The sequence below is a fragment of the Amphibalanus amphitrite genome, unplaced genomic scaffold, assembly GCF_019059575.1.
Source record: "Amphibalanus amphitrite isolate SeventyFive unplaced genomic scaffold, NRLGWU_Aamphi_draft 000017F_arrow, whole genome shotgun sequence".
Classification (NCBI taxonomy): domain Eukaryota; kingdom Metazoa; phylum Arthropoda; class Thecostraca; order Balanomorpha; family Balanidae; genus Amphibalanus; species Amphibalanus amphitrite.
The window spans coordinates 1,606,885-1,622,431 of record NW_024881513.1 but is presented as its reverse complement, the minus strand read 5'-3'; the positions used below and the strand labels follow the sequence as shown (position 1 = coordinate 1,622,431).

General features: G+C 47.1%; 1 protein-coding gene across 5 annotated transcripts in view; it reads right to left on the bottom strand.

The window, feature by feature from the left end:
* Nucleotides 1-345: 345 nt before the first annotated feature.
* LOC122387738 (dymeclin-like) overlaps nt 346-15,547 on the bottom strand; it is a 49,440-nt gene continuing 34,238 nt past the window's right edge. For all 5 annotated transcript variants that reach the window (XM_043378202.1, XM_043378176.1, XM_043378185.1 and 2 more), the window contains exon 14: nt 346-686. In XM_043378202.1, the coding sequence (XP_043234137.1) occupies nt 531-686 (156 nt within the window). In that variant the 3' untranslated portion in view covers nt 346-530. The remainder of the gene's footprint in view (nt 687-15,547) is intronic.

Sequence of the window (15,547 nt, the reverse complement as noted above, 5' to 3'; positions counted from 1 at the left end):
ATGGCAAAACCCATTGGCAAATAATTTTATTTTGTAACCTTTCGAGTATGGCCATCTCCCGTAACGTCTCGCTTCTCGGACCACTTCTCTAGACCCGCCATTAGCTATGACTTCGCATCGGTATTTGTACTGTGTTTATAGTAACGGTTTTGGAACTTGGAATTATACGGTATACCAAAACTGCAGGAGGGAAAAATCTACCCAACGGGCAAGAGCTGTTAGTAAGTTATCGTACAAACTAATAGTGTATTTTTCAAGTCATGTCCTTACTACAAGGCCAAGTACTGCTAGCAAATCCTTCGTAAACTCCGTCCTAAACCTTGCAATAATCATAAGCCCACTGACTTCATGTTTTTCACAGGCATATAATATTTTGCATATGACAGACAATTTAAAAACAAAGTTGTGATATTGATCACCAGCGATACCCGACAAGGCATTAACAGCACCGATGCGCCGCGTCCCACCATTTATAGTCTATTCGGGGCATATAAACGTCAACAAGTAAGTAGCAGCTGCGGTCGGCCGGCTCAGGAGGGCGCGGCGTCCGCGGCCAGCAGACAGCCGGCGGCCGCCGTGCTCCAGTGCAGGTCGCCGCCGCTCACCACCAGCGACCACACGTACGGAATGAAAAAGTCCTCCGGCTCGTTCTCCTCCACATACTTGAATTTCAGCTCCGGGAATTTCTGCAAAAAAAGATGAGCAGCTGTCAATACAAAACAAAACAAGTTTCATGTTCCTAAAAACATATAGAACGTTCACAAAGCACTATAAAAAGGCCTAAATTCCCCAGTCACAGCGTCTAACAACAACAAAGAAGATGTGTCGCACGCATTCAAACACGCCCACACACATCGCCATCATACAGCTGCACTCCGACCGTCGGCCGAGAAGCCCGCACCGGAGCCCAGGTGACGGAGACAGCCCGGCGCTATGCAGCATGCACCTGTCAGAGCATAGGTCCAGCCCCGCCAGCCCGGACCCCCGCCAGGCGACGGCTCGGTCACCGGCACAGTAGCCCGTCGCGTGGTCGGTCAGGGCGGCAGGGAGCACGTTGAACCCGCTCGCCGCAGTAAATGCCGCACATCCCGCGCGGCGGTGGTCCGGGTACCGGGAACTGAAAACGCCGGACCGACCTGCAGCAGCCCGGCGCACCCTATCGTCTGCTACTGTCCGGGAATAAGTTATATCGAGGTTTCGCAGGAACAACAGTGTCAAATTCGTTGTTTGTTTGTTTTGTTGGGTTAGGCCCTTTCGGTCCAATGAGACCATTTCAGAGCCGGGAGGATGATAGGATATGGGGGGAGACATTGGTCTGGGCAGGCACCCTAGTGAGTCGCCGGGGCTAAGCCCGCCCAGAGGACAGGCCTCCCAGCCCCAAGGCACTCACTGCACCCGGCTACGGGGTGCGCTCCTTCGGGAGCAGCGGTGCCGCTCCAAGGGAGCAGCCCGCATGAGATAAAGTTGCCTGTCCAGCCCGGAGGGGGTTGCGGCGTGGAAGAGAAGGATTTCAGTATCCTGAGGATAGAAGCACGGAACGGTGTGTGTCAAATTCATCGAAATTTCTATTGTATACCAGTCGACCCAGCTCGACGAGCCGCGTAGGGTGCAAAAAAAAAATATCCGTACCACTAGGTGCTACCTGTGCTGTAATATCGAGCGCAAGAATACCCTGAAGGATAATGTTTCACAGCCGCTTCAAAAGTTGCTTGCTTCTACCGTTAGCCCTCGCACTTGTCGGGGGGGGGGGGTCGGATGGACCCCCTCGGCTTTTCGCGAATAACGCATGCAAAAATCGGCCGATCGCGACGAAACTTTCAGTACCCTCGACTCTTACACCTAAACCTATTTGTAAAAAGGGGATACATAAATTATTTGTGAGGTTATTTTGGTACATATTTTCACGCAAATCAGCTCTGAAAAGCAGGGATGCGGAGCCGTGGAAATTTCAGACGGCTCCGGCTCCGGCTCCGGCTCCGGAGAAAAAGATCGGCTCCGGCTCCGGCTCCGGCTCCGGGTGAAATGTCATGGCGGCTCCGGCTCCGGCTCCGGCTCCGAGTAAAATGGTCCGGCTCCGGTGGCTCCGGCTCCGGCGGCTCCGGCTCCGGCTTCTACTCAGTACATCCCCTATGCGATCAATTAAATACGAGTGGAAGAAAAAGGCGATGGGATTGGTATTAGTTGCTTCTGTATTTGTATAACAAGGCTATTTTGAATACCACATTGTTTTACGCCTTGTACTGTCAAACCGAACTAGGTAAATAATTGTTTCTTCTTAAGAAAAGGAGCCGGAGTCGCCCCCTTTTTTGACGGCTCCGGCTCCGGCTCCGGCTCCGGGCTATATTGTTTCACGGCTCCGGCTCCGGCTCCGGCTCCGGGCAAAATATGCCGGCTCCGGCGGCTCCGGCTCCGGCTCCGGCTCCGGCTCCGCATCCCTGCTGAAAAGGTTTCTTTTTTAAATGGTTTGCGGTTATTGTATATCAGAATATACTCACATTATAATCATGTTCCCAATATGTAGTGATAATGTAGTGACAATATGTAGGTAGTGACAATATGCTCCCAATATGTTAGTGATCACTGCCGCACAGTATAACTGCAGGGTGCAGGCGTTCTTCTGCTGCCATCTAGTGGCGAAAGGTGAAGTTACTAGTCACTGCGGCACAGCATAACTGCAGGCGTTCTGCTACTGTCATCTAGCGGCGAGAATTGAAACTACTGATCACTGCGGCACAGGCGTATTTGGAAATTCCGACCTCGACGAGCATCTGTGGTAGAAAACAGAGGTGGGCATCGCTACCGAAATTCGGAAACCGCTACCGCTACCTTCCGCAACCTGAGGTACTCAAAGCGCAATCGCAACTCCGTAACTATTTTGCAGATTGTAAAGCCGCAACTCGCAACTCCGCAACTCCGCTACCCACCTCTATTAGGTTCCCATGTTATCAGTTTTAGTCCTGAAGTGAAGTGTTATATCTCACAGCTTGTACCTACCTTTGGTCGACCTCTGTTGGTGACCTGACTGTTGGTGACTGATGACGCCACGTGACCTATAATGATCAATACGCAGGTCATTGCGACACCAGTCGACTTAAATGACCTGCCAGCGTTACTTCATGCATGTTTTAGTTGTTTGGGATCATTTTGACGCAAATTCCTACGAGTTGTAGGTATTTTCTCTATTTGACTTATAATAGGGAGGTCTTCAGTTGACCTGACCCTAGGTCACAAATATAAAAAAAAAATATGAGACATACACCTTGTATATCTTGTTACCCTTGTCACATGCAGACAGTTTCAAAGTGATTGGTCAATGGGTGTAGCTAGGGCGCGTGTTTGATTTTTTTTTCGCAGATTGGGTCACTTGACTTGACCTGGTGACCTGACCTGAGGTGACCTGGGTCTGACATGTTGATACAATGTGTGGAAAGGATGTGTTAATAGCAGTGCCAAAAACAGCTGCGCTGCGCGCCGCCTTTTTTTTGATATATCTGCGGAAAACCTTACGGAGGGGTGTCCAAAGACCCCCTCACCCCGGCCCGTGCTGGCGACCATAAAATTTGACTTAACACTCGCCTGTGTGCGGTGTTTTACAGCGTCTAACGTGCGTGTGTGTGTGTGGAGGGGGTCGGCTGGACCCCTCCCCTGCCGTTCGGCACCTGATCGAGCTAGAGCTTCGCGGAAAAGACGAGCGTGTTGCCCGTGACGATAGGAAGCCGATGATACCCAATTATAAGGTCCTAGGTCATTGATTGAACTTCCAGGCCAGGTCAATGACCCAAAAGTCGGGAAAATCGGGACCTGCTAGATCTTCGTAAAGTGAAACTGTTATGGTTTGGTTTCGGGGCGCTGACCATGAATTTCATGTTTGTTTTTATCGCAGATAATGTCTTCACGCATTTAGGCCAGATCGGGTCAGGTCGGGTCAACCAGTAGGCGTCCTACCGCCTATCCATAGTACCTACCTAGGTGTCAACCAATAACCACCACTGAAAGCCTCGTAACATGTTACGAAGGCACTAAAACTGTTTCGTTAATGCTCAAATGGTTGCTAAATTGAAATCAGCTAAAAAAAATAACTAGGCTAGAAACATGTGCAGTGCAGTGCAAAGGGTGCAGTGGCGCCCCCGCCAGGCGCCGGCGGTGGCGGCCCCGGTAGCGGTTGCGCTTTATAATTTTTCGCTTCCGCAACTCGCAACTCCGCAACTTTTTTGGGCACGGTAGCCGATCCGTAACTCCGCTACCAAGAGGGTAGTCCGCAAGTTGCGGAGTTGCGGAGTTGCGGACCTAAGTTGCGCAATGCCCAGCTCTGGTAGAAAACCATCACTTTCGTAGGGGAAACTACTGCTGTCTGCTACCATTTGCACTGCATGTGTCGCTATAGTCGCGACATCTATGCAAACAAACCGCTTATAAACTGTTTACTGCGACATCTGTGTGCGCCGATTCTAGTTAGCGATTAGCTAGGGCACCAGGGTGGATCCATCCAGACTTTCGGTTTGGGGGTGGGGCCGGGAGACATGAAATGATCATTTCATGGCCGGCCCGATCCCCGGCAGTCAAAGTTGCTGAGCGGTGGGGGGGGGGGGGAGAAGGAAGGTCCAATATGATGTCAAAAAAGACATGCCTCTTGCCTATAGCTATATAGGTAGTAGGTACGCATGCATTGGTATTAGCATTTAGCAGTGTGCCTCCTGAGATGTTCGTGATTTTTATCGATTCATCGAGTTGACGATTTGAGGATACCTTTCTCAAAGTGCCTATCATGCAAGAAAACATAAAAACCAGACATGTGCTTGTATGTATGTATGTATTGATCTAAAATCCATCCACATAACATGGTTTTTCAGGATTCAGCGTCATGCACAATACAGTAAAATGCAAGAAGGCAATAGGCACTGGCAGATACAATAAGACAACTAATTGCACTAAAACCGGAATAAAACACAGCAACCCAAGACCTCAGGCTTCGCTGGCCGCCACTGCGCGGCGAAACGCGGACAGCGTGGGCTGCTCCCTGACGGCCGGCGGCAGCCGGTTCCACGCGGCAGCAGCGCGGTAGCTAAACGTTCTCTGTGTGGAAGAGAGCCTACACTTCTGCAGCTCCAGGGCGCCAGCTTCTACAGAGCGTGTGACCCGACCAGACACCTCAGAGCGGGACACAAACATGCGGCGGATGGAGAGAGGGTAAGCTGGTATGTGGAGCGCCTTCCACACCTTCAGTAGGTCCCTCTCCCACACCAGCCGCTCCACTCTGGGCCAGCCCAGGGATGCCAGAGCCGGCCCGATCCTCTCCCGACGCCGCACGCCTGTCACGATCCGAGCACTGAAGTTGATGAGTTTTTGGATCCGAGTGAGTTGATTTTTTGTGGTTCCGCCCCACACCGAAATGCAGTACAGAATGTGAGGGAACACGTGGGTCTCAATGAGTAACTTTAGCGTTTCCTGGTCAAAATGGTGGCGGAACTTGGAGAGGGATATGAGGAGGGCATTGCACCTCCTGACGATGTGACTGATGTTGGCGTCCCAGGCCAAACACGAGTCGACAGTCACCCCCAACAATTTGATGGTTGGTGACGGTTTTAAGACTGACTCAGCTATGCAGATATGAAAGTTTTCGATCTTGCTGAGAGTCTGGCGGGTTCCGATGAGAATGAAGTCGGTCTTTTGAGGGTTCATTTTAAGAGAATTTGAGCTAAACCAGTGTTTCATGACATCCAAGGAGTTTTCGACACGTTGTTTTAGTGATGCTAAATTTTGAGGGTCAGGACGCGAGTGATCGAGCAGCTGGGCATCGTCAGCATATGTGATCACCCGACAGTCCGGTAGATGGCAGTGCAGGTCGTTCGTCAGCAGGCTGAAGAGGATCGGCCCGGCTATGGATCCCTGCGGAACCCCGTAGGGGACCGGCAGGACTGTTCTGCCGCCCCTGACCAGCTGCCCCCGGCCGCCAAGATAACTACCAAACCAGGTCGGGTCGATCCCGTACCACTCCAGCTTGCGCAGGAGGACGCCGTGGTCGACGCTGTCGAAGGCCTTGCTGAGGTCAGCTGCCGTGACTGAGGAGACCTCTCCCCGCTCTGAGTTCTGGCTGATCCATTCGACAGCGTCGAGCACGGCGTCCTCCGTGCTGTGACATGATCGGTAGGCGTACTGGTTGTAAAAAATGTTGTGGTCCGATAGGTACCGCGACAGTTGGTCACACACAACCTTTTCAACAACTTTTGACAAGTGAGATAAAAGTGAGATCTCTGTGGATCCAGCGGGCAAAAATTTGTGGAGGACCTATGATCTGTATGGATCTCACGACAACATGTAGCCAATGAAACCCTTATCCTACATAATTGTACACCTTACAGTGCAATACAATTGAGAATTATCACTTGTGGACATGGTTATTAGTTAAGACCACTTGTAATCATTAGGTATCATCATGAAATTTGAATTTAAATAAACAACATTTGTACTACATCTAAAATAAACCAAGAACATGCATATTGCTACTTTTTGTGACCAATTGTAACTTTTTCATGACAGCACTGATGACAATCTTATCAACAAGCTACAGCCACTTTAATTCAATGAACAAACAGTACAGACAGATGCAGTGGCAGCAGGGCACTGCAGAATTTCATTTTGGTCCCATTCTTTCCATGCAACGCCAGTAGGGCTAATGTTAAAATGCCAAAATCTAGGGGGGCACTGTACCCTGGTGCCCCCCCCCCCCCCCCTGTTCTGCCGCCTATGGACAGATGTAAGGAAATCAAACCTGGAAGCCAATAGGTCAGTTTTGTTAAAAATAATCCAGCAATCCACTTCTGCCAGGTATGAAATCCCAATCCAGAATGTTCATATGAGCGTTGTGCGTTGAGCGTATGTGCACTGTGCAACACAATTTCGATTTAGTAAGAATAGCAACCAACCTCTAATACTTTCCTAACAAAATTACAAGTTCAAAAATGGCATCAACTTCTTCAGATTACCTACTTTTGGCATCGTGCCACACATGTGGTCATGGTGCCATGCTGTGCTTTTGTTATGAGAGAGCCTCCCAAAAAAAGACAAACGAAATTCACAGCTCACGTTTTGGTAATATGGTTTTATTACGTCATTATCGTTTGACCAATGAAAAATCTTAATTTGACCAAAACCGTGATGATTCCAAAAGATTCCCCGTAATAGGTCCTTTAAACTAATGACGTAAGATATTGTTATTCTTTTGAAAAGTGAATAAAATAAAGATGCAAGGCGCACACCGCTCAAGGCCATGTAATACCGTTTCAGCTTACGTTTACGTCATTAAATTCAACGCTACAAAGATGATATTCACAAACAATCGTATCGTAAAATTATGTGAGGCAGAAAAAATGAACATTGTTTAAAAAAAAACTCCAGAATTTTGAATTTCCAGTCTGATTTTTTATTTATTTTCATTATACTCGAAGGTAGAACGCCTAGCTCATTTGTTATTTGAAATGACGTCACGAGTTCTATTTAGATACTAAATAATCATTTTACGGTAAATATCCAAGGCCATTACAATTGATATTTCGCTTCCCATCGCTTCCGCAGGCTGTTGAATATTTTTATACTTTTGTTTATATCTCAGTTTATTTTATCAAATATTTCTTTCAATAGATTGAAATACCTTTACCTAACCAAGCCACATGTGTCAGTATCATCTTTTATTGTTTATCAATCAATTGTGGTAGCTGGAAACTGGAAAGCCTTATGGTTGTCTAATGCAAGATGGTCTTATCAATATCATTATGTAGATTCTAACATGAATTGTGATGTGGTAGGTACAGTCGTGTACAGGTTGATGGTCCGCCACTCTTTATCCACCGGGTTCCTATGGCTCAGCATTGGTAGCAACCGCCTGGTACCGGTAGGCTGTGCCGCATAACCCGAGAGTGAAGCGGCACAGCCTACCCACACTGTATGACACCGGCTCGGGTCGCCTGGAAGAGCGATTTGACCGGACGCTGCGTTACACCGGCTGGGGGAGGGGGGGGGGGGGTAAGGGTCAGGCCTGTCTATTTGGCTCGGCTCGGTCGGTGGATGAGGCGGGCTGGAGTGTGGTGTGGGGCGGGGTGATGTGGGGAGGGAGTGAGCGGACCTGGGGCTAGGTGTGTGTGGTCAGTACTGGTCACTTGTCGCATAGAACCGATCGTAATCCACCCTCCAAAAATTATCTTTAGAGATATTCACAAAACCCAGGGAAGTTCAAACACCCATCTTCCAAGTGGGGTGCGGAAGGACAGGTAAGGGTCCATACGGTCTCCTCATGAATTGCAGCAAAGAAAGAAAACAGACCTGTCACCAAATAATCTTTCTGAAAAGTGGACTAATCGCATAGCCTCGGACACAGAAATAAACATCCAGCACGCGAAGCGTCTCGAACCGGGCCTCTCACTACCGGTCAGTTTGGCAGCCTAGCACTCCTACGCTGAGCTACACCGGATGGTGGCCACGGCCGGGGCAAAGTCTGGCCGGGCGGGCGGCGGGGCCGGGAGGTCGGCAGCAAAGTCAATGAATGTTTTTGTGGTTTCGGGTGCCGGTCGCTCTAGCTTGGTGGAGTGATGATGGATCATTGGCAAAACTTTCAACGTGGAGTCCCGGTTCGAGCCTCATCGGGGCTCCGGCTACTTTTCCGAGTTAGGATCTGGTTTGATTTTAGTGGTTGCGAGCCACTTATACGGTTTTATATCTACATGTCGATTGTCGATTGATTGATTGATTCATTCATTCGTTCATTTAATACATGTCGACATTTAGCATACGAATTGACATCCAGGATCAATCCGATCAATCTACCATTTTCATAAGCGTATTGCCTAAATATCATGCATATATGTGGCACAAGACCTATGGTTGCCTCGATACCGTGCCAAATTTGCCCACGTTTTGCACAATGCACAAGTAAATTATATTCGCTGGGTCTTCTGTGCATTGTGCTTAGCAAAAACAGGAATGCAATTGTTAAGCGACGCAAAATGTGCAATGCAGCAAGTGACCACACACACCCGCCCAGCCCCCATGGTCCACCAACACGCCCCACACCACTCGCCAGCCCACTCCAACCACCGAGACGAGCCCCTCCCCCCGCGCTGGTCTGACGCAATAGCTGGTCTACAAAGCGCTCCACCCGGCGACCCGAGCCGATGTCAAACGGCGTGGGTAGACTGTGCCGCTTCACTCTCGGGTCATGCGGCACAGCCTACCGGTACAGGGACCCGCAGTTGCTACTGTACACATATATTACCAATTTAGAATTGCGCTATTATTTGCTAAGTGCTGGCCATTGGAGAAATGAAATGTAGCGCAAAGTATGGAGGAATAACACATGTTTGCTCCTAGGACGTTTGTTTTGTATAATTCCTCTTACCGCAACAGATATTCTTCCAAAACTACAATCGTGCTATTTTTCCGCGCCGGTTGCCTCCCCAGAGCCCGTCCTTGGTATCGCCTATAGCTTCCGTTCCCGCTACGTGAATGAAAGTCACGTGACTACTACAGGTTTGCGCTCAGTACTAACACACCTAGCCCGAGGGCCGGTCCGTAGCGGGGAGGGGTAGAACGCCAGAGCTCCAGCGCAGTGGAGGTGGTGATGGCCCGTATCATAAAGAGGCAACCGTAAGCAGAACTACAATTGCCGCAGTATAAGATTATGATCAAGTTTTCTTTAGATGTATTGATTGACAAGAAAGTGCAATGCTTATCCGATATAATAAAACGGTGTCCAAGGCCTTGGAAGAACTATAAAACATATTCAGCAACGTATAAATTTATGATACAGGCCATGACCTTTCACCTTGCCTCCGGGGAGGATCGCTCAGGAAGCCACATACCGATCGAATCGAGGCCTCGCAGCGCGGCGGCAGAGGAGAGTGGATAAACCATCGCCAGATCTTTCGTTTACTTATGTTTCCAGAAGAAGGGGGGGGGGGGGTGGAGGGTGAGGGCTGTTTTCAACCCACTCACCAATCCTTTCCTTATTAACTTATAGCTTACCGAAAAATGCAACACAATGGTGGCCGTCACGAGATGTAGCGAAGAGTGCCTCAGCCACACCGGCTTTGAGTAAACTTTAAGCATTGGAATTCGGGCCAGTGATCCTGAAGCGATATCTTTTTTTGGTCGTGCATAAGCTGGGATGACGTCGTCCAAGTTAATTGCGAAGAAACGGTTTTAGTTTCAGAACATTTATGAGGCTAGTCGCGCCAAATGGTATACGTTTGTTGCAAAATGTCAAATAGTGATACCACAGAGTTGACGTGCTATCCAGATGATGGAATTTATTTGACACAAGAAGTCAACAAGTGGCATCGTTAGTCATCCTGCATACCTATAAATCGATTCGTCACCTTGGTTCGAGCTCAATAGTTCTTTTCGCGGATGATCGGTTTCGTTTTCTTTCCTTTTTTTTGGGGGGGGGGCGGGGGCAGTTAATGAGCCAGTAACCACCCTCCCCAGTCTCCTAAACAACAATTGTTGACAAATACTGTGATGGCCTAAAAAAATGCCCTCAATTGTGTCACGTAGGGGAGAATGAGGTAAGTTGAGCCGTTTTTTCGTAAGCTACAGGCTAACTTACTGATCATTTTTCTGCGTTTACGGGTTGGACGGACTTTTGGACGGACTTTTGGTCATTTGCGCATGTAATGGTGGCCAGAAATGTTTCATACCGCTTATTTTTGTACTGAAAGGCTGCGTCAAAAATCATCTTGCACGTTGCTCTCTTACCCCATGGGCGGGGTAAGTTGAGACACGTCGTGGGGAAAGTTGAGCATGGATAGAAAAAGCGAACCTCTTCTTTTCCCGGGCGCGGCGAAGAGTGGGCTCTTTTATTTACTCCATGGCATACATACTTATGGCAACGTTTTTTCCTCCATCAAAAAGTAACTGTTTAAAGCCTTCCAATAACTCGTCAAGTTTTCTATCAAGGAAGAAATCATATTATCCTTCAGATAATCTGCAATTCACTTACAACTTGTGTAATCAACAAAGAAAAAACAATTTCCTACCATTTTTATTCAGCAGAAACAAGCGCAGCTCAGTTTGGTTTTCGACAGCGGAGACAACAATGGCTTATCCGGCTCATCTTACCCCAGGTGAAAATGGCTCATCTTACCCCACCCGTGGTCATTTTCGATTAATGGCTGACACCTGCTAAGGAAAATAACCATGCACCGCAGATAACAACCATCTCATTTTAAAGGCAAAACATGTCTTAGTTATTAGGGGTGATACCACATGTTACCGGGGCTGAGCGCGAGAACGTTGCCGTCTCACGTGAAAGACGTGAAAGACGTGAACATCGTAAGTAAACGGCACATGGAAGCTCAAGTCAATTAGCGCCATAGGAGCTGAGAAACATGGGGTGGCTAAACTTGCCCCTTGGCTCATCTTACCTCACTCTCCCCTATTTGGGGCTCTCAACTTTGATTTGTTTAAGTTTTTTGTCTGTTCATTATAAAAGCTGTCAAATTTGCCGTATCATTAAACTTTTATTGAGTTTGTATTTCACACTTATCTAAAATGAACAATTTTGTCACTGGCTTCTTTTATGAATGGAATTGGATGGTCGCATGAATGAACGAATGAATAGCTCCATTTGAGCATCAGCTGAAATCAATCCTAAAATTTAATCTACCAGTCTGCAACGAGAAGGTTTAAAAATCAGTGCAAGTTAGGTGCAGTTTCTAATCTATGCCGTTTTTTATTAAGTGTCTCATAGCTCCTTAATCTTGAGCCGCTTCTCTTACGATTCATTTTATGTGGTGCTTACATTGTTCAAGAAGTTATAGTATTTGAGCTCGTTGGTCTTAAAAACTGCTATCGAAGTAACTTAAAGTGTTTCGGGCTTCGGCACTTAAAAACCAATCGATATTTAACCCTCACCCACTTAGGCATTTCTTTTCAGCGTCTTACATGTAGCGGAGGGGCGTAGAAACCCTCAGCCATTCGGCCCTTGATAAAAATAGCCAGAGCTTCGCTGAAAAATAAAAAAAAAGAGCGAGCTGCTCGTGACGAGAGAAATCCGATGATTTGAGGGTCCTGGTCATCGCTGACGAGAGAAAGCCAATTATTTTTATGTCCCGGTCAATGCTGAGATCCTAGGTTACTGGATGCTCCCAACGCATCATTTTTAGAGTTATGACATCGAAATACACACCAAACGATAGAGAATTGATCAAGAATCACGATAGTGAAAGTTTCAAGTCGATACCTCTTACCGTTTTGCCGCAATCGGCGCGGAAATATGAAAAAGTTAGATTTTTCCGAAAATTTGACCTTTGACCGGTCGTAAATAGGTCAAATGTTGACCTAGGACCAAAAAATAACCACCAATCGCGAGATCTCGTTGAGAGCAATCCGTTGGTCTTTTCCGCTAAGCTCTAAGACGCTCCATTTTCAAACGCCAGGGGGGGTCGCACCAACCCCCCCCTGCATGGGCGAAGGTGGCAAAACACCGTTTACGGGCGAGGGTTAAAGGTAATTTGGTTCAAAGATTTAAAATTCTCAGACAAGATGGACAAATAATAAGGGCTATTTAATTTTCTGGAAAGTTGTAAAATTGATTAACTCCAGGGCACCAAAGAATCGTCGCAATCCTTCGCTTTGCCGCGATTTATTGGTGAAAAACAGGGGGCGCGGTCTACTTACATCTACTTATGTGTGTGGTGAGGGCTAATATTCATTTTATCTGTGTTGATGAATATGCAACAATTTCTACATGAACTGAGAACAGTCCATAAGAGTATGTTTTTCTCACGGACAATGACAATATTGGATAAAAATAAGTGTATAGGTTTAACATCGATGAGAACTATATGCGGCACCGTCTCGGTCTAGCCGGGTTGCCGATAAAATAGCACACATGTTTATAAGCTTCCATGATGCGCTTAAAGGAAATAGTTCACTTTCACGAAATTATTTTTTTTGCAATGGATTTGTGATTTTTTATGTTCAAAATGATCAGCAAAGAAAATAAAACCTTTTTACAGCAAAAGATTATTTTCTATATTTTTGATATAGGAAGAACTTTTCAGTTTCTGTAAGGCACCGCGATCCAGTATGAAAAGAGCATGGGTCCCGAAAATTCTTCAGAATTAGAGAAATTATCGCGGCCACCGGCATTTGGGCGATCTGCTCGTGCTTTTGTTACTGGAGCGCCTCACTGGAGCGAATTTCTCCTAGAGTTCTCGTAGATAATTTCTCTAGTTTCTGAAGAATTTTCGGGACCCATGCTCGTTTCATACTGGATGCGAATATATGCAAGGCACACATCCTCAACGCAAGACACATTTTTCGGGACGAGAAATAGAATATCTTTGCCTAGGGTGATCGTTGGGCTGTAAAAGCTCCTGATTTATGCTCGTCTCAGCCCAAGCTACGGAACTGCTATTCCAGTTCAAAACCCATGTTAAAATGTGAACTATTTCCTTTAACCCTCGCCCGCACATGCCATTTTCCCATCCTAGAACGCACATGGGGGGGGGGGTGGTTGCCACCCCCCCGCGCCATTTCGTTCCTGTTGGAGATAGAGCTTAGCAGTAAAGACCAAAAAGATTCTTTGGGAAGAGACGAATCCAATGAAACCCAGTTTTACCTTCTCAGGTCAGTCATTGACCTTCCAGGTCAGGTCAAACTAAAAAATGTTGCTGTTTTGGGTCACCGTTGGATATCAAATGCGCTGCTTATCAAATACCGATGACGATGCTGTTTTCTGGTGCCAAGCCAGCTAGAACCTCTTTGTCACACTATCCGACCAGAATTTTGCTGCTGAGGTCATTTCAGGTCAAGTTAGGTCAAGGTCAATTATATGTGTTTGTATGTCTGTGTGTGTCTGTGTGTATACTGATGTGTGCACCGATTGTTTTTGGGTCCATATCACATGAAATCATGATCTGAGAAGCTTTTACCAAAAATGCAGTCAAAAAACTTCACAAAAAGTAAATTCAGCTTGCCTAAAACGAAATTATCTTAGATGACCTAGGTTGACCTTGACCCTGACCTTGACCCCTGTACATCGTCGAACAACATGTTCCATGATAGGTGGGAGGTAAGACTGGCAAAAAAGGCCCAAATCAGGGTGTCAAAAGCTCACAAGGCCCATGGCAAACGCAAGATGTTGAGAATTGGCCATTTGGGTCATGACATGACCTGAAAAACAAGATCATATCTCCGAAACCAAAATCACAGAAACTTGAAATTTTCAGTGGACATCAAGAAAGGATAGAGGAGCAGCTATACGAAAAATCAGCCTTCTAGCTCTAAAAATGTTGAGTGCAGAGCAGAAAGACTGCCTGGGGGGGGGGTGGCAACCACCCCCCCCCCCCATGTGCGGGCGAGGGTTAAAAGACTGCTAAAAAGATTTAAAAATAAATATAACTACTTCATCGATTTTAGCGAAAGAAAACATGTATGCCTAATTACTTATTTCTTGCCACTGACGGAGGCACTTTTTTGTGCGAAACGTCTGGTTTTATTCGTATTGTTATTGTATTGTCATTCCCTGTGAGAAAAAAGGATAACTCTTCAGTTAGTAACCGTAACAGCGAAACGGCTCAATGTAACACAATTCACTGTGTATACGAAACCTATAATTGTCCCTAAGAATAATCCTATTTACAACTTTAAAAAAGATACAGCCTATACAGCTTGGGCATACATTTTTTTCTGCATTAAGATAATATTCATTTATATCCACAGAATATGGTAAATTAGTGCTGCTGAAGGTCGCTTTCGAAGCGTCTCCTCCAGGCATTCCACAGCTCTCGTGCCATTTTGGATCACGGAACATGGCTGGGCGCAGGACAGGCCGTCTGCGAGCTTGGACGGACCACGTGACCACCTCCTCCCCTCCCCCTCACTCCCGTCCCCTTCCCCAGCAGGGCGTCCGATCTAACCGCGCCCCAGGCAGTCGGCTCGGTCCGACCCTCCCCTGGTCGAGCCACGGCCCGGTGCCGCCTGAGTTTGTGCCGGGTGCAAAACTGGAGCAGTAACTAGCGCCGGAACTAGTAGTCAGCACGACCATCGTCAGATGGCAGGAGTAAATGGAATAAGCGGTTCCAGGTTTCAGAAGGAATGGGGCAGGAAAAAGCGCTGAAAACAATGTTTTGCTGATATAGCCATTAAAAGTTCACTGAATTAGGAGAGCAGCACATCATTTTAAAGCCCTTCAGATGATGGTTTTAATAAGCACACAATAATTTCCCAATTCGCCTCCAACGGTGTCACAGGCAAAGAATACGCTGAAATACTAGTGTGTACAGAAGCAACTGCGGGTCCCTGTACCAGGCGGCTGCTGCCAATGCTGAGCCATAGGAACCCGGTGTATAAGGAGTAGGGGACCATCAACCTGTACACGACTGTACCTAGTTATGTATTGTTCATTAGTCATTACTTTGACTTACCTCTATGTTAATTGTTAATGCAAACTTTTCTGTTGGTAGGTATGTGAACTGTGAACAATCTTCATGTCACTCAATTCTCTCAAGTTGTGACCGTCATGAGCCTCCTTTATTTTGTATTCTGTATA